Raw genomic sequence first — 24,395 nt, 5'->3', positions numbered from 1 at the left:
CGATTGAGCTGAATTTTTTACTGTAACTCGCCTACATATGATATGTCAAATAAACGTCGAGAAAGAATTTTTAAGTTGGTTTTTTCTTATTGAAAAAAATACAATACTTCAAAAAAATTAGGGAATTTTGCTAAAATTTAAGAAGATCGTCTCTAAAACTCGCCAATATCTTGAATTTCATCAATCTGACGCAAAACCTGTGTTCAGATGACCGAATGGTATTGTATTCAGCTTTTAATTTATGGAAAAAGATTTAAAATTGGTTGAACAAAACGCAATATATTTGAATTTTAGTAAATTACATATTAAAAACAAATGTAAAACTCGATATTGAGCTAAAACTCAAAAACTGCTCTACTTAAAATTTTTTGAAGCGTGGTTTCAAAATCAGCACTAAATTGTACTCCAAAAATTTTGGTCGTTGATAGAAGTTCACGACTTTCGTTTTATTTTGTAAACTTGTGTTATTATTGGGGTTTCCAACAGTACATTGAACGTTCCTACTGTCGTTATTGTGGCAACGATCATATAAATTGTGGCAGAATGTTTAGATAGAACTTTGAGGTCTAGAACTTCAGAATATTTTGCAAACCTTACAATTTCCGACAGCCGTCAACAGGACTACTAGTCCGATTTTGGGGCACCGTTGGTAAACGCTAGTAATAATAGCAAACGTAGATGGCGGTTGAAGGGGTAGATTGTGTAGAAGTTGAAACTTCTGAACTCCAAGATATTTTTCAAACCTTACAATGGCAACTGTAGAAATAACTTCTTCGTTGGATTGTCAAACACTATGGATATTAGCGGAGAATAATCGCAAATGTAGATTCAATGGTGATTTAGTAACACTAGAAAGTAGAACTGAAGGTCATAAGCTTCAGGTTTTTTTGCCCTACAATGTCGTAGAACCTTAAAGAGATTGAGATATTTTCCGTTCAACTTCCGGGATGTAGGTTCACCGGTGAGCTCGCGGTTCATCCTGCGCTGCCACACACCGATCTTCAGTGCACCGACAAAGATCGTCCGCGTAGCTTTAAAATACCTAGTGCTTGTAAGTTATCCTCGAGTACAGTTCAAGTCTTATTGGTTTGTTTTGCTAACGTAAGAACTAGGTACACGACATTCACAAGATGCGACACGCGAGACAAGACATAATGTTATGTCTTGTCTCGCGTGTCGCGTCTTGTGAATGTCATAAATGATCACCGGTCTTATTAGCCTCTTGTACAGGGCCCATATAGCCGCAGCTATGAAGACGTGGGTATCCATCATAACCATACTGGAGGTGACGGGTTCGATTCCTGGTCAGTCCAGGATCTTTTCGTAAAATAAATTACTGTGGAAGTGCTCATAGTACACTAGCAGGCTTTGTGCCAGGGGACGTTACGCCAGAAAGAAGAAGAAGCAAAACACGAAGAACGTGGTCAGTAGGTCGGCTCCAGAGGCACGTTCTCCTCCATTTGGGAAATTTGTGCCATCAAGAAGAACGTGGCACATTTGATGCAGGGGTAAATCTGTTTGAACCACAGTTTCTTCTGAATCCCATAGCAGGGGACATACATATATTTATTACATCGCATTTAAGACAAGACATACACACCAAATTTTTTTAAATGCTTCCAGCACGCCAAAAATCAGCAAAAGAAATTGCTGAATTTCAGCAACATTTTTGCTGAATTTCAGCACAACTTTGCTGATCAACTGTCAAAATTGCTGGATGGTTCAGCAAACGAAAAATACTTGCTGATACTCAGTAATTTGTATTGCTGAATGCAATCAGCACGCCAAAAATCAGCAAAGTTTGCTGATTACCAGCAAAAATATTTTGCAGTGTAGGTAATCAACAATAGTACGCCACAATACTTGGTTTGTGGCTGCCGTTCTACATCCTCGGTCGCGCCCAATGCTCGCCAGGTCACGCTCCACCTTGTCCGCCATCGTGCTCTCTGCGCTCCACGCTTTCTTGAGCCAACCGGATCAGTTGCAAGCACCACCTTTGCAGGGCTGTTGTCCGGCATTCTTACAACATGCCCTGCCCACCGTATTCTTCCGGCTTTGGCCACCTTCTGGATGCTGGGTTCGCCGTAAAGTGCAGCGAGCTCGTGGTTCATCCTTCTCCGCCACACACCGTTCTCCTGCACACCACCAAAGATCGTCCTTAGCACGCGTCGCTCGAACACTCCGAGTGCTTGCAGGTTCTCCTCGAGCATGGTCCATGTTTCGTGCCCGTAGAGGACCACCGGTCTTATTAGCATTTTGTACATGGTGTGCATTTGGTGCGTGGGTGACTCTTTTTTGACCGCAGCTTCTTCTGGAGCCCGTAGTAGGCCCGGCTTCCGCTGATGATGCGCCTTCGAATTACACGTCTCACGTTGTTGTCAGCCGTCAATAAGGATCATACGTGCGGCTCCGTGGTCGTGTGGCTAGGGTCACCAAGCTCTTAGTCGCATCGTGCTGAGGAGCGCGGGTTCGATTCCCGCCGCAGCTGTCAGGAAAAGTTTTCGGCTGTGCCACTGGGCGTTGCATGCTAGTCCGTTGTCTAGTGTCGTGCTTCCTTCAAAGAGCGAAAAGCTCACTGGAAGCATTGAACGTGTCCGTGTCTTTTAAAGGATCCGAGGTAGACGGTAAGGATCCTCCACCACCTCGAAAGTATCCCCGTCTATCGTAACATTACTACCCAGACGGATCCGGTCGTTTTCGGTTCCGCCTACCAGCATGTACTTTGTTTTTGAGGCATTCACCACCAGTCCGACCTTTGCTGCTTCGCGTTTCAGGCGGGTGTACAGTTCTGCCACCGTTCCAAATGTTCTGGCGATAATGTCCATGTCGTCCGCAAAGCACACAAATTGACCGGATTTTGTGAAAATCGTTCCCCGGCTGTTGAGCCCGGCTCGTCGCATAACACCTTCCAGAACGATGTTGAAGAGTAGGCATGAGAGCCCGTCACCTTGTCGCAGTCCCCGGCGAGATACGAATGAACTGGATAGTTCACCCGAAACCTTTACGCAGTTTTGCACACCGTCCATCGTTGCTTTAATCAGTCTAGTCAGCTTCCCAGGAAAGTCGTTTTCGTCCATGATTCTCCATAGCTCTGCGCGGTCGATACTGTCGTGTGCCGCTTTGAAGTCGATGAACAGGTGATGCGTTGGGACCTGGTACTCACGGTATTTCTGGAGGATTTGCCATACGGTGAAGATGTGATCCGTTGTCAACCGGTCGTCGATGGACTCATTCGTTTTAGGCGATAGACGACGGAAGATGATCTGGGATAGCACTTTGTAGGCAGCATTCAAAATAGTGATAGCTCTGAAGTTCTCACATTCCAAATGGTCACCTTTATAGTGAATGGGGCGTATTACCCCTTCCTCCCACTCCTCCGGTAGCTGTTCGGTTGCCCAGATCCAGCCGGTGCAGACAGGTGGCCAACTTTTCTGGGCCCATCTTGATGAGTTCAGCTGTGATACTCAAGTAACACACTTGTCACCGAAGAGTCACGGCGGCGCAGGTTTTTGTTACGCAGAAGTCACTGTGACTTACTTCTAACAAATAAATACTTACTTGCTAAAAGTAGGTCACAGTGACATTTGCGCAACAAAAACCTGCGCCGCCGTGACTCTTCGGTGACAAGTGTGTTACTTGGGTACCATCCTTACCAGCAGCTTTGTAAGTTTTGAGCTGATGAATTGCATCCTTAACTTCCCTCAGCGTGGGAGTTGATCATTTCCGTCCTCCGCTGCACTGGTGTCGTCGTTTCCTCCGTTGCCGTGGTCTCCCGTGCCCACGTTCTCCATGCCATTCAGGAGCTCGTCGAAGTGCTGCTTCCATCATTCGATCACCTCACTTCCGTCCGTCAAGAGGCCTCCGTGATTATCCTTGCATATTTCTGCTCGCGGCACGAAGTTGTTTCGGGATGCGTTGAGCTTCTGGTAGAAATTCCGTGTTTCTTGGGAACGGCACAGAAGTTCGTTTTCTTCGCACCCCGCTTCTTCCAGGCAGCGCTTTATCTCCCGAAAGAGGCGGGTCTGCTGTTTCCGCTTCTGTTTATAACGTTCCACGTTCTGTCGGGTCCCTTGCTGCAACATTACCGTGCACGCTGCGTTCTTCTCCTACAAAATCGTTCTGCATTCTTCGTCGAACCATTCGTTCCGTCGATTCCGTTCCACGCACCCGATGGTGCTCTCGGCTGCGTCGTTGATGGCTGCTTTCACTGACTGTACTCCAGCAGTCCTCTAGAGAGGCTTCATCGAGCTCACCCTCGTCTGGCAACGCGGCCTCGAGATTCTGCGCGTATGCTGAGGCGACATCCGGTTGTTTTAGTCGCTCTAGGTTGTACCGAACATTGTTGATGACGAAAAGTTTTGGGCGCAGTTTGACCATCACCCAATAGTTAGTGGTCGGAGTCGATCTTGGCGCCACGATAGGTCCTGGCGTCGATAATGTCGGAGAAGTGCCGTCCGTCAATCAGAACGTGGTCGATTTGAGATTCCGTCTGCTGTGGTGATCTCCAGGTGTAACGATAAGGGAGGCTGTGTTGGAAAAAGGCGCTACGTATGGCCATATTTTGGAGGCTGCGAAATCAGTGGGTCGTAGGCCGTTTTCGTTCGCCTGCTGGTGAGCGCTGAACTTACCAATCGTCGGTCTGAATTCCTCCTCCTGGCCTACCTGAGCGTTCAAATCTCCTATGATGATCTTGACGTCGTGGCTTGGGCAGCGATCATACTCGCGTTCGAGCTGCGCGTAAAATGCGTCCTTGTCATCATCAGTGCTTCCGGAGTGAGGGCTGCGCACGTTTATTATGCTGAAGTTGAAGAATCGGCCCTTGATCCTCAACCTGTACATTCTTTCATCGATCAGCCACCAACGCGCCTCTGCATATCAAGATGAAAGCTGTTTCCAGCTCGCGTGTTTTGCCGCAGCTCTGGTAGATGGTGTGATTACCTCTAAACGTTCGCACCATGGATCCTGTCCAACACACCTCCCGCAGCGCTACAATGCCGAACCCGCGGTCCTTCAGTAGATCGGCGAGTATGCGGGTGCTCCCAATGGAGTTGAGAGAACGGCAGTTCCACGTACCGAGTTTCCAATCGCAAGTCCTTTTTGTTCGCTGGGGTCGTTGCCGTTAGTCTCGGTTCGTATTATTCTGTTGCTGATTTTCCGTTACAATATTTTTTTTACGGCTGGCTCATAGGGCCTGTCACCAACCCCCTACTTTCCGGAGGACCATAGTGCACAGTTGAGCTTAGAATCCTTCCCTGGCACTCGGACGTAGATCAGCCGCCCCTAGCATGGGGATCAGACGTTGTTGTGAGCCGCTCCTCCTGGAGAACAGACGCTCAGGTTTTCAGAAGCAAACCCCCCTTCTCTGACAGTGTACGACCAAAGTTCTAACCCAGTTTGTTTTCATATAAGTGTAGCCCTACGGAGAAGTTCAGCGATAATGGTTGATTATGAGGCGTCACTCAGTGTAGCAAAAATGGCTTTTTTAAGACAATAGTTGACCTGGGCTTTTGAACTCCATGGTAGTTAGGCTGAAATACGTTGAAAATGTTTTAAAGTGGCCTTTGGGATACTAATAGGAAAGATCCGGGAAGTTAATGAAACTACTAAGGTTGCTTATGTGGTTGTACATAAGGTTGCTAACCTTATGAATCCAGAAAAATCCAGAAAATCCATTTTTTTTTCAACTTTGAGGAATAGACAATTCACATCATCGAGTGCATTGAAATATAAATTTTAAAATAATATTAAAAGGAACTCACCAATTTGTGTCATTTATACTAGTCTAATTTGATACTTTGATCGTACACACAGACATAACTGATTGACGGTTTTGACTTCTTCTGAAACCTTTCATTGATTGACAGTTATATTTTCTCCATATCTATTTCCAGACCCGTTCCACAATTCGATTGTTTCCGGAAAGACAAATCATCCAACCGTTGAGTGTCGTCTAACACATCAACACATCGAAATCGCTTGATGCACATAACGCCGGCTGAATGGCGTCGCCTGTGGAGACATCGGAGAATCTGCAGGACTGGGAATATGTCAAGCAAGGAATTGCACTATGGCTTAACAATCAACCGAAAGCGGCCGAGGAAAGCTTCCACAATCGGGAATCCAGTGTGCACATCGTGGCGGGCCACACATTCATCTCTTTCATGGTAAGCCCGGATGGAAATTTTCATACAAAAACAATGTCTAACAATAATACTACAGTGTATTCTATTACAAACAGTGAATGCTATTGTTATTATATGGTAATTCAACGATACTTTATGTTGTTCAGAAAGGTCAAACAATATCCAAAAATATACGATTTTTATGTTATAAAGATACGTAACGTATATATTCTATTGAAAATTGTACATTTACAATTCATCGTATGGTACATAACCATAAGTTATATGGTTACTTTATGATATTTTGTATGGTATCCTCCCCAATAAGCTGTATTGTAATACTCTATTGCAATATTTTGTAATTTTAATGAGCCTTTTTGAGCAAGCTCACAAAAAATGCTTCATTTTTATGTTTCAGTTATATTATTCAGTAGATTCATTAATTCATTGCATTGCTTGGGTAATTTTTATCGGAGAGCAGAGCACATTTCCTTCGACAAAAGTCTTTGCAACTCAATTCAATGCATGAGTCCTCCTTCCAGGAAGCAGGACGCTGTCAAGCGTGCATAATTGGTAGAAAGCGATGAAAGTCCATGAAAGCGAATGCATAGCACAAGCATTATACCAGACAATGAACGAATGTGAAACAATTTTGCCCGTCAAGTGCACTTCAATTACAGGAAAAAATAATAAATGCATAACCGGGTACCTTGCCGGAGGAAGATAAGGACTGCGAGGTACAAGAAGTAACGAGTGTGCTCTACTGTGTTCTATTCTATAGAAAAAGCGTTAAATCGTGCTCAAAAGATTTCCCTTTTTCTATACCAAGCATGACATGGCTTTCTTGCAGGGGTTCTCAAATTTGTAATGACAACTCATTAGTAACAGTTTTCTCTCATGAGTACGACAATCAGGGAGCAAACCTTGTGGAAAACAGATTGACTATTGTAGGAATATGTTTAGGTTTATTTCCTAAGGTGGAATGTAAAGCATAACAAGTGCAAAATAAATAAACCACAACAAATGTTTAAACCCACGTTTGGAGCCATGTAACGAAATCAAAGTATAACATTACAACTATGAGACACTACGTGTTATGAAAAATAAAATAGATCACTACTAATGCACCATACTATAACACATCACACATAACACATTAAGCAAACATCGTACACTATTAGCCAAATAGATAACGGATTCCGTCCACAGAATGAAGAGATTTCATAATTCTTTTAATTTCTTTTTTCTTAAATACTTGTTTGGCTTAGGAGTTCTAATCCTAATTGCGGCTTTCAATTTGGGTTTTATTATAAAACGTCTACATGTGCATCAAGTATTAGGGAACGGTTCACATGTCTTGGGTAGTTAATTGTCTCTATAAATGGCCTGAAAGTAGGCTATTCAGTTGAGGCTACATTTAGTAAGCTTGGCTTATGCCTGAGCACTACAAATGTTATTCTAGGTGTTTAACACGTAACATCTTTGTAACCGCATTTTTAAGGAGTAACAACGAGATATTGGAAAATTTTGTTTGAGATTGGTTATGTCTCGGTTCCAATGTACTTTAATGCCATCCCTGCAACTAATCCGATGTCAACTCGCTCTCACAACCCTTTTTTGGTTGAGAAACACTGCTACAGGGTGCGGTTGGTTTTCCCGGTCCTTACAGGATTTGCTCTCCACACCACTTGATTCTTAATGATAACGACAGCCCGATATGGGAAGAGATGAAGACACCCATTGTTGTGCATAATGGGGGGAGTCACGTAAGTATCGCATATGAACATGACTGAATATGGATGTATGTAGAAGCTATCATCATGCCTGGTATTCATAATAAATGAGATCAGTTATCAGAAGCAAGACTTACCGCTCTGATAATGACGATAGTTGTTGTTGTATTTCTTTTGAATTGATCTGCATTTATAGCGATAGGTTTTCTGTTGTAACTTCACAGAACACTATCGTTTCCTTGAACTTTTCCAATAAACATTTAAGTATTTGTCGAGTAGTTCTTCTTCGTCTTCTTGGAGTAACGTCCCCACTCTGTGACAAAGCCTGTTTTTCAGCTTAGTGTTCTATGAGCAAACCACTGAGAACTTCCTCTGCCAATGATCATTTCACATGTGTATGTCGTGTGGCAGACACGAAAATACTTTATGTCCAAGGAAGTCGAGGAAATTTCCTTTACGAAAAAGCATGGTCATACTGAATAGCCATGCCTTTACAGTTGTGGCTATAGGGGCCAGATATAGTCGAGTAGTTGTTGAGTCTAATTCTTGCTGAACAATTATCCTAGCATGGGGCTCTGTTGGGTTAAGATAAGAAAAAATAATGTCTAGTCCTTTTATGTCAGTTAAAGATTGACTTTTAACGTCATGGAAATGATTTATGTTTCTAACTAGCCAATCTGAACGGGGCCAATATTCTTTTTTATCATTGTATCGTCGCGAGTCTCGATGGTTGTATTATGAAACATTCATTCATTGGAAGGAATACCCAGAAAAGGTCGCTCCATTGCCGCCCATAGCTTCAATTATGCAGCACAAATCTCAAGAAAAGGTACCCTTACAATCGAATTTAAAAATAACTCCAGGCAAACCGTGTCCATGAGGCTTCCAACCAATAAAACGAACGTTGGATTGTTTAATTTTTAACGAGATGGCCGACGCAAAGAAGCACGACCTTTTAAAGAGTCTGCTTTTGGGCATGTAAACAGTGCATAATGGGTCCATAATCGTATTTTTTTTTTTAAAGTGATTACGGCGGTAGCAACACTGTGCTTATGTTCTACACCGCACCCTTTCCCTACATTTGCTTCTAGGAGCCTCTATTTTTGTTTCAACACACAGAAGTACGTAGGCGTGCGTGGCCCAAGTCGACACTGTTTTGGCCTGCGTTGAACAAAAATAGTTTAAATAAAAGTTTTCCCTTTTTTTGCTTTTTGTCAATTGGTTTTTTGTAGTATGGTCCATGTATTTAGTTAGGTTCTTGTCAATTTGTCAGTTATTCGAAGTAGATCTCCAAGGTAATAGTCAATTAAGTCATTCTGATCTGTTCTATCATAGCAGCTGTAGCCTTGCTTTATTGAAGTGTAGTTTTATTGGAAATATGCTGAATGTCGTTATTAAAAAGAGACGCCTGGAACTGTGTCCTGCTAGTTTTTCCGTCATGCACATACGTCAATAATGCCTAGGAGATTAACAACAGTACGTGTGTTCGGTCAGATGTTCAAGGAAAATAGGTTTCTTTATTGTCAGTTGTCATGTAAGCCTCGCTTAAAGCACTTCCCGTGAGAACCCTGTCATCTGTACACCAACAAATCCGTATCTTCGTACACAGCTAAATACTGTACTGTTAACCGGCGAAAAGCTTACGGGTAAATATTAAAAAAATGAATAATAATGCTGTCTAGCGCATTGTTTCCTATCGACCACTATTTAAGTCTAGTCCCAACTGCAAGCTTTTTTCCCATCTTAGCGTCAATTGTGTTCTAGATACTTCTAGATAGATTCATCGAATCAGTCGAACCCGTATGTTAAAATATAGTCGATTCTGTGTCAAATTGTTTTCTTGATTTCGCTTATCGTTTTCTACTTCTCTGTGTTCATCTCTTGTGTCCTTAAATTGTCATCGGTCCAAAACCCACAGAAACATGTAACTGAACTTCTGATATTTTTCTGTTAGTGTCATAACACCATCTAAGAGATAAACAAAAATACGCCAAGTAATAAAACAAAAATTGCTTGTCAACTATTATGTATTCATCCCCCTACAAATACTATGAAAAATATTCAAATTCGTTCAATTGTCCTATCGGTCCTACCTAGAAAAACCATGTCATTTTCTCAAGCGTAGCCTAGAAATGTCAACCTAGTCATATACAAGTAACGTTGTTCAGTTAATAAAAAGCAGTCAGTTTTTGTCCAAAATGTCACGTCGAACGCATTGACGTCAACAATGCGTTTAAGTGTTCGCACGTTAGCTTCGAGTCTATCAGCACAATTAAGTGCTGCAAATCTCCTTCCCATTAATTCTTCGGTCGATTTTTAAATCGATATTTAAATATTTAAAGAAAATATGACCAACTAATATTGTAAAAATTCTAAAAAGCGACTATGACATTAATAAATTACTAATCAAAATCAACCGAGAAACGTGGGAAATAGAGCCCAAATAACATTTTGAAGTCAGCTGGCTGTAAAAGGTTCCAAAACCTGTCACAAATCCTATAACACTTTTTATCCTATAATACTTTTAAACCTTCTCAAATCCAACCGACTTGGAACTATTGCTTGGGAATAGACTCTACTGAGCCCCGGCGGTTCCTCCGTGTTTATCGAGCATGTCTGATGCATATGATCAACCATACTCCATCTGCAGCAGCCGGTTTGTGATGAACCGTTGAAGGCGCATTAAAGTGTTAAAAAGGTGATATGTTTCACTAAAGAACACTACATTACAATAATCAAAATGAAACTCCTTCACTTTAATACCGTCAACCCCTGCGAACTTGGCCAGGGGGGTCCAGAATCGTATTAGATGAAAATGTACCTTTATGTTTAATTGCTCAGTAAATAGTGTGTTCTTATTTATTATATATATACAAATACGATTTTTATCCTCTCCTGTTAGGGAAATTGAGTCACTGCGTCCTTTAAGATGAACTTTGTGTTCAAAGCCATGCTTGCCCCTCCCCCTAAGTTTGCACCTATTTCTTCCATTGTTGAGCATATATGCTTAATTGTAGAGTAAAACCTTATAATTTGAAATGTCAACTCTAAATATGTTTTTTTTCAGCGATTTTAAAGTTCTATTGACTTTCCCATAAAATGTGACGCTTTTTTTTAGTATATGTCATAGAATTTATGACAAGGCATTTTTAAAATTTAATCATCAGGTATCATTCATAAATCATATCAGATTCTTCTCTTTCTCGTAGATATTTCATTTAAAATAAAAAAAAAAAAAAACAAAAATTATGGAGTGTTCATACTTACCTATTAGACCGGCCAACATTTGTATGAAGCAAAAAAAAAAGTTCTCAAAATTCACGGGGCACCCTCTAGAATCGTGCCTTCGGATGAAAAGAACAATCTGTGAAAGATTCAGTTCAATCGGTTGAAAAATGAGCTGGCGCAAATGAGTTGAAGGTTTGTATGGGATGATCAGTCCAAATATATGGGAAATTGGATGACCTCCAGTCTCTCATACTGCACGCCAGTTTGGCGAGTTCGATTTGGCTCAGAATTGAAAGAATGGTAGTTGATACCCTAATGAACAACTTTGTAGAAGACCATATCATGATAAAACTTGATTTAGTTGGGGTTTTAGCCAAAGAAACCAGGATGAGGACATCTTCCCCCGTTAACTCTCGGTTGTTATATGCAGCACGTGTTGGTCGGCCGTAGCTTGCGCGTTACATCATAGGCAGCTATGTAATTCTACATAGTCTCGATACTCACCCACATGCGTGAGCAATGGAAATGAAGGACAACATAGCCGCCTATGATGTAGTGAGCAAGTTTCGAACGGCAAACACGTGCTGCATGTAACAACCGAGAGTAAACTGAGGAAGATGTCCTAATCCTGGTTTCGTTGGCTAAAACCGCAACTAAATTAAGTTTTATCATGATATGGTCTTCTACAAAGTTGTTCATTAGGGTATCAACTGCTATTTTTTCAATTCTGAGTCAAATCGAACTCGCCAAAGCGGCGTGCAGTATGAGAGACTGGAGGTCATCCAATTTCCCATATATTTGGACTGAACATCCCATACAAACCTTCAACTCATTTGCGCCAGCTCATTTTTCAACCGATTGAGCTGAATCTTTCACAGATTGTTCTTCTCATCCAAAGGTACGATTCTAGAGGGTGCCCCGTGGAATTTTTCGACATTTTTATATTTGGGCCGGTCTATTACCTATTTCTGAAACGCCTGTTTGAAAAAAGAAAAGAAAAAAAAAAGACTTGTGCTTGTTTCGATGTTCTAATTTTGCCAAAATGTTACTGATTTCGGATGCATATTCCTATATGAAAGCAATCTCTCGACGAACTGGTTAAAGAAGACATAAGCGCCAGTGCCGGATTTAGGCCACGGGGGGCCCGGGGCAAACCCTAAAAAGTGGGACCCCAGAATCAAAATTTTGAAAAAAAATGAACCATACAATTACGTTTTTTTTTCTTAATCTTATGTATTATTTTAGGCCTAATATTGAAAGCTTCTGATTTCTGAACTTCTCCAAAATTCCGACAAAGAGAAAATTATTCGAACACTTAATTTGATATTTGACTCAAATGTCAAAATGCTAGCGTAAATGACATCTCGTTCAGATAGTACATATATTTTAAACTTTCATCCGAATTGAAAACATTTATACAAGTTTAAGAACTTAGCGTTCAGTTAAAAATCTACTAAAACATGCAGCAACTTTATTTGAGATTGCACGAGATCGACGAGTATTTCAAAATTCAGATTATACAAAGATTAGTCTATTGGGAGCAACTGTAGCAATAAATCTTAATATCTTCAGTAAAACAAAACATAAAGATGGAAAGTTACAGTTTCCAGGACACTCGGTTTACAAAACTAGCCTTGGCTCCCAAACATCTCCAGAATTAATTATCTTCTGTTTTTCATGATAGCAGCGAACTGATGCAAATAAGTATAAGGCATTTGTTTTCAAAATGTAATCATAATCAACAAAAGTATGTATAATTGTATAATCATTGTGAAATAATAGATAAATTTGTGAAATTATTGAAATTTATATTGATGTACAATTACTCAAAAACTTAATCTTTCTTGCACTCTGCAACTTGACACTTTTTGTAGGAACTTGAAGTCACGGAAAAGTGTTTCCACTTGATAAGAACTTTCAAAGGTTTTTAGAGAAAATCGCATATTTTCTAATACTGCACCAAAAATTATGAAACTTTTGATTTCGAATTATTCTTAAGAGAAAATCCAGACAAATGGCCAAATAGTTATTTATGCAACAAGTTGCAAAATGATGATTTTTTCAGCACGAGTTGTACGTTTATCCAACGAGGCTTGCCGAGTTGGATAAATACGACGAGTGCTGAAAAAATCGAGTTTTGCAACGCGTTGCATACAAAGTTTTTTGTAATTGCAAAAATTCCCGTACAGTATAATCTCTCTAGCCACACAAACGTGTATCAGCAGCAACCACGTGCGAGCCTCCATGCTCGCACGGACAGGACGTAGTGCATAGTATTTTCTTCGATCAGGTAGGCTATGGTGGGCCAACTGTCGCAAGTTTTCAAGCTCCCGTCGTCGTCATGCAGCATCATGAGCAAAAGCAAAAGTAGGTTCAGCTTCTGCTTCTACACCTGATTGGCAGTTCAAATCAGAATCTGAATCGTCCTGATTCGGATTCGAACTGATCAGTGCATGTAGAAGCAGCAACTGTATCTACGGAAGTAGCGGTACTAAACAAAAAGTGTGTGCTAGCAAAAGTGCCGAAAAGTGATACTTTTCAGCACTCTAAAGAGTGCCGAAAAGTAGTACTTTTCGGCACCTTTGCTTCAGTGAAGAAAAGTAGGCCGTTTTATCATTGTTACCGCGAGTGAAAAGTAGGGGAATTCGCAACGCAATTACAAAAAATAGTTTAGGCACCTTTAGGAACCCTATTATAAGTTCTTTTTTTAGTGTGACGTCCTCACTGGAACACTGCTTCTTACCTTAGTATGTCATGAGCACTTCCACAGTAACTGTGGAACTGTTATTAACAAAGAGTTTCCTTTGTCAATGACCATTTCGTATGTGCATACCGTGTGGCAGACACGAAGACACTCTTTCCCTAAGGAAGGATTTTCCTTTACGAAAAGTTCTTGGAACGACCGGGAATTGAACGCATCACCCTTTTTTCATCCCTCATCTGTAGAGCCTTTTAACCACTGCGTCCATTATTTAGGAATATTGTGGTATGACCCATATTTAATTTGGTGCTAGTCAAGTATCCTGTCACAATTGAGCTGTGATGGACAATGGTTGATGTAACACCTGATCCCAACTAGGCACAACTCGTTTTATAAAGTTTATTACCCTGTTGGGATTACTTCTCCAAATTTCCAAGGGCTCTAGAAACCCTTAGTATGGTCATGCTGAATATCCACACCTTAACAGCTGTGGCTATAGGGGCTTTGTTTAAAACATGAACGCTCATTCACGTGATATGGTTTCGTTGAAAAATATGAATTGTATTTCGGATTCTTGAGGGGCCCCTTCATCGGGGGGGCCGGGGCACTTGCCCCCTTTGCCCCCCCTTAAATCCGGGCCTGCATAAGCCTACAAGAGTCCTTAGAGATTTTGTTTTTAGTTCTTCTAAGAGTTTCTTCAAGAATTTTTGCATGGGTTACTTTAAAAGTTCTTCAAGTATTTTTTTCAGGTGTTATTGACAAAGTTTCTTCAAGAATTTTGCTAGAGATTCTTCCGGAGTTTCCTCTGGGAAAACCATCTTTTATTAATTCCTCCTAATGCCCCTGCAGGAATTCCTTGAGCATTTTTTTTTTGTAATTCTTACAGGATTACTTTTATATATTTCTCCATAAATATATAAAAATCATCTGGAGTTCTTGCAGATATTCATACAGAAATTTCTACGTGTCCCGCCAGATTTACTTTCAAATTTTCAAAGGACTTTCAGGAATGTCGGTAGGAGTATAATAAAATCAGGGATTCAAAGAACTTTTGAATGTGTTTCTAGATCAACTTCCAGTTTAACTTTAACTTCCTGCTAAAAAATTACTAGATAGTATTCTTGCCGAAACTATTTTATGGAAAAAAGGAATACTGGATAAATGTCTTCCCGACTAGATGGACATTACAAAGTTATAACAAGCGGTGTTATTTTGTTACAATAATTTTTTATAACAAAGGTTGTTATAAAACATGTACCGTTAGTAGTTAAAATAACAAAACTTCTATCAAAATGCCCACTGAAAAGAACAATAATGTCATAACTTTTGTTAAGATCATAACAAAAATATTACAAAACTTGTTTCATAAAATATGATAGAAATTAACAAAATTATAACAAATTGTGTTATAATTCCTTCGACACCTTTTAGGATAAAAACTAATTTTCATATTCATTTTTTGGGTAAATATTTTTACGTGTGTTATTCTATTTTTAGAAAAGAAAGTAACACAAAAAAAAATCGGGTTAAGTACGGTTTCTTTGAATTCCATTAAGAATTTGCATCCTTTGACAGATACGTATTTCGACCTCAACTGTAAGGTCGTCTTCAGTGTCTTGTACTTGACTCGACTCGAGTGAAATATGTATATGGAAAATAAATTAGATTAAAAGCTATATGCTGTAAAGGGTGTCCACGATGAAATTGGCACACAGAAAATATTGTATAACTTTTGATTGCGTTCGCGTTAGCTAATTTTTTGACCATAAATAGTATATTATGTGTAGCTAATACCATAAAATTTCCATCAAATCGGTTGAGTTTTAGCGGAGATATCGTTGAAACAAGGGAATCGTCACTTGAGAATCTTGTGCAAACAAACATTTTGGAAAATATCACTTTTTGCTGTTTCAACTCTGGCGCAAAAATACTGAACCGATTTCAATGAAATTTTTTATGTACGTAAAGTATGTATGTACTTCATTTATCAAAATTTCATTCAATTTGATCATACCGTTAAAAAGTTATAGCCATATATATCGCACTATGTCACAATAAGCAGATGTGGTTTTTGGTATAGTGAAATTCAAACTGCTCTTACTTTGAAAGTACTCAACAAACATGGCTGGAATTTTCACTGCAAACAGTTTAACACAATAATTTCACACTGTCAAAGTTTTATAAAAATCGGGACAGTGTTACCAGTTCTACAGTCACAATACTGCACGCGGAATAAAAAATGGTCAAAAAGTACCTAAAATTTACCTTGAAGCGTTTGAGCTTTGGATATTTACCAGCAAAAGTACTGAACCGATTTCGATCACATTTTTACCACTTAATTGATACTATGTTAAGAATATCGTGTGAAATTTTCAAACGTTTTGAAGAGGTAACAAAAAAGTTATAGCCTAAGCAATTTTTTGAAATGGGTGCCCAAATTTTCTAAAATCTCATTTTATGATATCGACAATATTTGCGCCAATACTCAACCGATTTTAATGAAAATTCTATAGTATTAGCTACACATAATATACTATTCATGGTCAAAAAATTAGCTATTTTGGCGAACGCAATCAAAAGTTATACAATATTGTCTGTGTGCCAATTTCATCGTGGACACCCTTTATTTGAACAAAAGCAGTCTCACGTGGGGTTTTTAGTCTGCGCTCGTCCGGGTAATTTGGCCAATGTTTTTAAAAATTATTTTTCTAATTAAATGTGAACTTGCAGTACTTTGTTCTAACATCTCAATCGCTCTAACTTCAGGCCGGTATTAACGCTGTATTGTGAATTTGAACAATTTACTAGATTTTATGTGTTTTTCATGAGGGGCTCATTTTGCCCCATTGGCCGAATTACCCCGACTACCCCTAATAGGCTTGATTTGTCGTTAGTGATTTTGTTCTAATCGATCATAATTATATCATATGCAGATATGATAACAACTGCAGATATAGTTTAGTAATATTCAACATTTTATATTATTTTAAACAAAGAAATGGAATCTATCACATAAGGGGTCATCCATTAAGTATATAGGGTTGAAAGTTTCCAATTTTAGCATGACGTACTTAATGGATGCTCCCTTAGATCGAAGCCAAATAGGTAGAGTAAACAAATTCCATAATCAATTGAGCAGAATTAGTAGAATTGTTGGCATTTCTTAATGACATAATTATTTAATAATGACATAATAATGACATAATTGACCTATTTAGTTCCACTTTTGCTTTCTCTACGTTCAATAACATTCATTAAGGTACACCGGGGCAAGATGAAACGCGAAGTTTTGAAATATATATTCAAAATTTTTATTTCGTCAAAAGATTGTTTGAATAAAAAACTATGTGTTATGGTATTCAAGCTGTTTCCTATCATTGGATAACATCATGTTAACCCGCTGTTTCTACTTGCTCTGGTATACCTTACTTGGTATACTATTTTGATGAAATTAGAGCAGCAGTACTGTTTTGGTATTTTTTTGTAATCGATCTCATGTTTTCGCGTGTAAAGATTCGTCATTTGTGTAAAATACAACTCAAAAGTAAAGGCATATGTTCCATGTAACGGAAAAATTGTTCATCTGGTCGCAAATTGCAGCACATGCAATAGCTGTCGTTTTAGATAGAATGACTTAGGGTATCATCGGCAGCTTTGTTGTCTTCGTCTTAATGGTTTTGTCGGCCAAATTATGCCTGAAACTTGATCACGCTGAAAAATATCTTGACTTTAAAATAATAAAACGCATGGTTGATTTTCGAAATTAAAATTTACTTAGGGGCTGTCTATTTATTACGTAAGGGTTTTTTTAGGATTTTGTTTTTTTTTACTGAACAGCCCCTTATTCCAAAATTATATTTATTTGTTCTTACTTAGAGTTTGTCGATAAAAACAACCATTTACTATCATTCCATGAAACATTAAAAACTTCATTTGTTTCTACAAAATGAAGTCCACAATCTTCCTATAACTTTCAAACTGTTCGTCCAATCAAGTGATTGTCAAAGAGAAAATTGTTGGGATAGACAAATGTGTTGGAATTAACGTAGTGTTGTTGATGGGTCATCACGAATAACTTAAAGAGCATATTTTCTTACATATTGAGACACTCATGAAGTTGAATTCCGAATATTTGGGAAACAGTTACTTTAAGAAAGATTATTATTTAAGACATTTCGATTCGATTTTTTTTTTTGTAGAATCCTATTCTGGTATTGAAACATATTTTTTATTAACTAGTGGTTTTTCTAAAATCCGTCTTTTTTAATAATGTTTGATCCGTGCTCCGTTCACAGATAGCTGTGAAGTATTTGATTTGCAGCTTATTATATATCCAGTTAACAGTTTGTATTGATAATGATGTTTACATCCGACAAACCATGATATTCCAATAGATTTTTCATTACAGCTTCTAACAGATTATACATTTATGTTACATTTTTTAAAACAAATATGACGCCATACGCAAATTACGTATCGCTCAAAGAAGAGGGGGAGTACTAGCGTTACGGTCAATACACAAATTTTAGGACTTTAATACAAAAAAGCGTAACGGAAGAGGAGGGGATCTTAAAACATGACGATTTAACGTTGCATTATTATTAAACGCTATCTATGTTATAAGCTTTCTTTCCAGTATTTTGGCTCAAGTGATCAATATAACAAAGATGATTAAACTTTTTTCGTAAATACAAAAAAAATCTAACAAATTCTCAAATTATTTTGTTACAAAAACTATAGCTAATATTACAATAAATGTGTTACGAAACTATGTTATAGACCAGTGGTCCTCAAGCTTAGTGTCTAGGCGGGCCAAAATTGAATTTGCAGTGAGACTGCGGGCCGCAAAATATTTAAAAATTAATTTGGACAAATTAAAAAAAAATCTGTGGTATGTCGATCTTCAAATGGGCCATTTTTCCGAAGGAGAGTTTCCCGTATGATTCATTTCAACAAAAAGAGCATACATTACTTTTTTGTTCAAAGTATTCGCTTGGCACATTTTTTATTTTTTTTTATTCATGAACTTTTACTAATGCTAATTCTTAATAATTCGCTTGCCAATCAGTAGGGACTGTATATGGTGTTAAAAAGATCAAGCAGCAATAAAAGGATTAATATTGCCTTAGTTTATTTTAAGATGATTTTGTTTTTGTTAATTTATCCTCATTTTGATGTTTTGAACACCAAATTCAGGCTAAATTTCGGAAAAAATGTTTTGATTTAGCAACAGCCTAAATTTGATGTTTTGTGGGCCATGCCGAATATAGCCAAATGTGGGATGGAACAATAAATAAGCAACAGTAGAAAAATAAATATTAAATATAAATATTTTCAATTATTTGAAAAAATGTTTTGATTATTGAATGCAGCAATTTATCATTGAGAATGATATCATGAGCTGCCGATTTATTAGCGCTTTCAATATTTTCAAGAGAGCTCCCGGTTGGCATGAAGAAAATTGATTATTTAGAAGAGCGTTAAAACTACCACAGTATTGTAGTACAGTCAGGTTTTTTTTACGTTGTTTTCATTTACGCGGCCGCGTTAATGAAAACTCCATACAAAAAAAAATCATCGTCTTGTTTTTGCATGATTCGTCGGGAAATAGTAAGACTTTACGCAGTTTTTTGAATTTTGAACTGAGTTTTTTTTTACGCGGTACGTATCCCCCGCGTAAAAAAACCTGACTGTAGTTAAAAAGCGCTCTTAGAGTTCCCATGCAAAAGTGTGCGAATTAAACGTACGGCCATGTTTTTTAGGAATTAGTAAAGTTGTTCACAAATTCACACCAAACATTTGAAGGATCAATAATTTTTCGTGGCAAAAAAGTAGTGAATTTCAGATTTATTGAAGAATTAACGATACTGATTCAGAAAAGCTTTGTAGAGTAAAATAATTCCGCAAGGTGATTTTATTTTCTTACAAGTCAAAAAAATGTTGGAGAAAAAATCCTTTTTCAAAAGTTTTTCATTCTTTCTGCGGGCCACATTCTTACATATTCCAAAATCAGTTGGCGGGCCGCAGCAAACCTTCTCAGGGGCCGCATGCGGCCCGCGGGCCGCAATTTGTTGACCACTGATAGACAGTTATTTTAATTTTAATAAACATGAGCATAGATGACCGTACAATTCGTAGTTGCTACTAAGTGATTGGCTATTGTGGATTTACCGGCTACCCAAGCAACACACATGTTATAATGAAGTTACGACAGCGCAAATTTTGGTTGTATAAAAGTTTATTTTACGTAATTCTGACAGTATGTTGAAATAACGTAAAATAAACTTCTGTACAACCAAAACTTGCGCTGTCGCAACTTTTATATAACATGTGTGTTGCTTGGGTACTTGTATTCTACCGGTTACTTAAGTAACCGTTACAAAGTAGCCGTTTCATATAAAAATCAACTTGATTGTCAAAAAATGAATGTCGCTGAGTAGCTAGTGGCAACGAGGAATAGCGCATACAATAAAAAATGTTTAAAATCATTTTTAAGTTACTTTTTTTATAAAACGGCTACTTTGGAGGCCATATTGAAGCGACCGGTAGAATACAAGTAGTCGGTAAATCCACAATACCGCTCTCAATGTGCACAGTTCGAGAATTCCAAACTTTATCAGTCAACTAGCTGTCCCGGCAAACTTTGTCTTGCCGACTTGTGGTGGTTTGACAATTGTTGAACCCAAAATAGCACCGCACTCTAGATTGGTTTCAATTCGATCGTGCTGATTTCCTTCCCAGATCATAAAAAATCAGCATTTTGTCTATTTTCTTACATTTTTGGTTCATTTTCCTAACATTTTTTTACATATAAACACAGCCACCATGAATACAAATCTAACCATGCAAGACTCATTCTGATCGGTTCAGCCGTTCGTGACTTTTGTTGCCTCAAAGGGAAGCCAAACTCATTTTTATATATATAGATAACGGCGCCGGCCACGTCCTTACGGTCATCGAGAAAGGAAGGGAATGTTAGTGTGACGTACGTTGCTACTAGAGACCGAGATCACCTTATCTTCTCCACGACTGTCACGGGAAGGAGTTTTTGTTAGTGGGAAGGGGAAGAGTCACATGATTTGAGTTCACTTTGGTAAGTGATGTGGTTCATGCAAGTTTCATTATTTGACTCAAGTATTTATTCATTTTGACTAAAATATTACAAATGTCGACACCGAAGATGACGAACCATTCAAATTTTTGTGTAAATGCAAAAAATGAAAGAAAAATATTTATTATCAACTGAATGTGCATTGGGAACTAGCGCTGACACATGACGTGACGAACTTTTCAATATTTGTTAAATAAATATACAAAAACCAGAGCAGAATTTTATACATTATTTAGCATTATTTATTATGATAAAATGGAACGAGCTCACCAATAAACATCCTTTGAAGTGTCCAGTACGTATGTGCTGCAGCATCTTCCACTAACTGGCCTCTTCTCCGAAATCACACTGAACCGCTACAAGTACACACGGATACGACGATGAGCACAGCCAAATTGACGACGACGACGACGGCGCGGCCGGTCCGAATGAAAAAAGAGGTTTCTTCACTTTGCCTCCAAAATCACACTCTATGTTATAGACAGTTATTTTTATATGCATAATGTAACAAATGCTGTTATACATCAGTTTGAATGAAGGAAACAAGTTTTGTTATAGTTTTGTTTTTAAAATAATAACAAATTTAGTTACAATTATGTTATGATTATACACCTATAAGGATCCTTACAACAAAATTGTATCTAATTCCGTTATTTCTAACAACGGTTGTTATAATTTTGTTATTATCTTGTTATGAGCTTCTGGTTGGGATACGTTGTTTGGAGAACTTGTAGCAAACAAGTATATCTTCCTATATCTGCCGAAAGAATTAGTTGTCGACAATTAGTTATGATTTTTAGAAGTTCAAAAATGTCGAAAAACACAAACAATGACTTGATGCACCTCTTAATTTCGATGGGGTTGGCTGAAATTATGACCAGTTACTTCTTTTCAGATGCCAATCAAAGTATGGGGGAGAAGTTGAGATTCAGAGAACATTTTTGTGGACAAACCTGGTCTTTGTAGTTTAAGGCCCAAGGTGATCTATATTGCTTGTGATCCTGATAAACATATCGCATTGAGAAAATTATTTAATTTCGGGTTTAATAAGTTGGTCTAATTAATAGTTTTCATCTGTTTGCGTTATGATTTCATAGTACATAGTGTATAGAGGTGTATAGGAAGAAGAGCTGCCCATCAGCTGGTAGGTTGGTCTCATATGCCCAATCTACGAAAAAGGGCATAGACTAGACTAGAGTGTGCTAATTACAAAAAGATTACCCTTTTAAATTCATCGTACAAGATACTGTCGTGTGCCCTGTTCAACAGAATTAGACCTCTTGAGGAGTTTTTCGTGGCGAAAACTAGACTAGTTTTTGTGAGGGCCGGTTAACCACGGACAGGCCCAAATTATGAACCTGCTAATGATTCTAGAAAATTTAAGTATTAAATTTGCAGACTCACTAATTTTTTTTATTGATTTTAAAGTAACGTACAATTCAGAGAAAATAAATTAGTTTTGGCAGATAATGCCATAATTAGACAATGGTTTTCTGGCGAAACTTATTATTAAGCTTAAGCTGACACGCGCAACGCTAAATGAATTAAAACCAAGTGTATGGATTACAAACGAAGTATCTTGGAAGGATTGAAACATGGTAAAGCTCTTTCAAATTTACTATGCATTCGACATTACACTGTTTCATAAATAACTATTTTGACATTTTTTTAAATCTGTTGTAGCCGTTTCAGACAAAACAAAATTTTTCTAGACACAACTTTGAACTCGAAATTGCCGTCGCCATTCTTTTCTATTTCATTTTTAGATATACATCTAAATATTTAACGCATAGTTTCTCTTCCATTCATTCCAGAATGCCGTGATTTCGTGGGAAACGGAAAAGATGAACGAAGCCCAATCCAAGCTGCGGGAGCTGGAGAAAAAGTGTGCCGGCGACATTGGCTGGATCAAAACCATGCGAACGAAACTGTTCGGTAGCTACGAGCCTCGAAAGTCCCTGGCCGATGCCCTTGAAGAGCAGATAATCTTGGCCGACACCCAACTGTGTCTGGCCATTCTGGTGTCCCTCAGCCAAGACATTGGTGGTTTCGTCAAGGGCGGTTGGCTGTTGCGAAAAGCGTGGAAAGTATACCAGCACACGTACAGTCAAATCTATCAGCTGTACACCAAGACGCTAACGTGTGAAAGTATACCGCAGGCGCCACTGAGACACCAAATGGGAGCTTCAATGTTGGAATTAGGCACTCCATCGTCCGTGGATTGGACGGTGCCCAACTCGGTGCTGCCGACTCCCAGTCTCATAGATGATAAGCAGTTAAGTATATGGCATTTTGGTTTAATACAATTCATGAAAGCTTTCCAAACTATCAAAAGAATTGAATTTTCCTCAAAACCTTAGTCCTTAATTTGATCAATAATCTACAACTGTAAAACTAGAGTTTGTGAATAAATTATCTAAGAATTACAATTGATTTTTGCACTGCACCATTAAGATGTTCGTTGATGTGCTGCTTCCACCTTTCGATGCATTAAGAACCTCAAGCTTTACGCTGATACATGAAGATGACTCTGTTCTTCAATATAATATGATGAAATTATGACAGTGAGTTGCGTGTAGACAATTTCAACTTAAATCTGAATACTTGTATTCCACCTGTTTTCAGAATTCACCTTACCATCAACGGTTGCCCTTCGATGGACGACCTCAGGCGGGAGATTTCCAAATCGCGCACACAGTTTTTCGCCCAAACCTTAAATGGGGAAACGAAACCTTCCGAATCGACTGCAACGGATCACATAACCAACGGAGGTGAAACTAGCAGTTCAAGCACTACCACCGGAAGTTGCGGTAGTGTCAAGCGGAGTTTTACCACCCAATTCGAAGGGGTTGACCTGTCGGCGACATGTTCCAGCGGAAATGGCAGTAGCATTACACCACAAAGTGCCTCTAATGTGTCCAGCAGCAGTGAATCCATTACGGAACCAGTGGTGGTGAAACAGGTTGTGAAGCGAGAGACGTTGAAGTTGGACATCGAAGGAGTTAAGTCAAAGCGACGATTGAATGGACTCAACGGATTGAAGCCAGTGAGGCCACCTCCTGAGCCAGCGAATCACGAAGCAGGGGAAACCACCACAGACGACATCACCCAAATTGACCCGGAAGACGTTCGACGACTGATGGGTGCCGTCAGCTTCGGATACGGTGTATTCCAGCTGAGCATTTCGCTCCTTCCGCCAAGTTTGCTGAAGGTCATTAGCTTTCTGGGATTCGAAGGTGATCGAACGATGGGCGTTGCCTGTTTAATGCATTCCAGAACAAGTGTAGATATGAGGGCACCCCTCTCAACGTTGGCATTGCTTTGGTACTACACCATAGTGACGCCATTTTTCGCGCTGGATGGATCGAATTTGAAATTCGAGATCTGCTCAGCGCAGGAGCTGATCGAAGAGTCTACCGAGTTTTCCAAATCTTCACTGTTCTTATTCTTCCGTGGGCGAGTGGAACGATTGAAGGTAAGTCTTGAACAGAACTGGGTAA

At 38.9% G+C, this 24,395-nt stretch overlaps 1 protein-coding gene across 19 annotated transcripts in view; it reads left to right on the top strand.

The window, feature by feature from the left end:
* The window catches only part of LOC134284072 (tetratricopeptide repeat protein 39C-like), a 77,367-nt gene that overhangs the window by 39,002 nt on the left and 13,970 nt on the right, over positions 1-24,395 (top strand). For all 19 annotated transcript variants that reach the window (XM_062842318.1, XM_062842321.1, XM_062842319.1 and 16 more), the window contains 3 exons: positions 5,892-6,164; positions 22,710-23,170; positions 23,521-24,370. In XM_062842318.1, coding sequence (XP_062698302.1) covers positions 6,000-6,164; positions 22,710-23,170; positions 23,521-24,370 — 1,476 coding nt within the window. In that variant the 5' untranslated portion in view covers positions 5,892-5,999. The remainder of the gene's footprint in view (positions 1-5,891; positions 6,165-22,709; positions 23,171-23,520; positions 24,371-24,395) is intronic.

This window comes from Aedes albopictus, chromosome 3 (genome assembly GCF_035046485.1).
Source record: "Aedes albopictus strain Foshan chromosome 3, AalbF5, whole genome shotgun sequence".
Lineage (NCBI taxonomy): Eukaryota > Metazoa > Arthropoda > Insecta > Diptera > Culicidae > Aedes > Aedes albopictus.
Note: the sequence above shows the minus strand (reverse complement) of the source record. Positions and strands in the feature narration are given on the sequence as shown.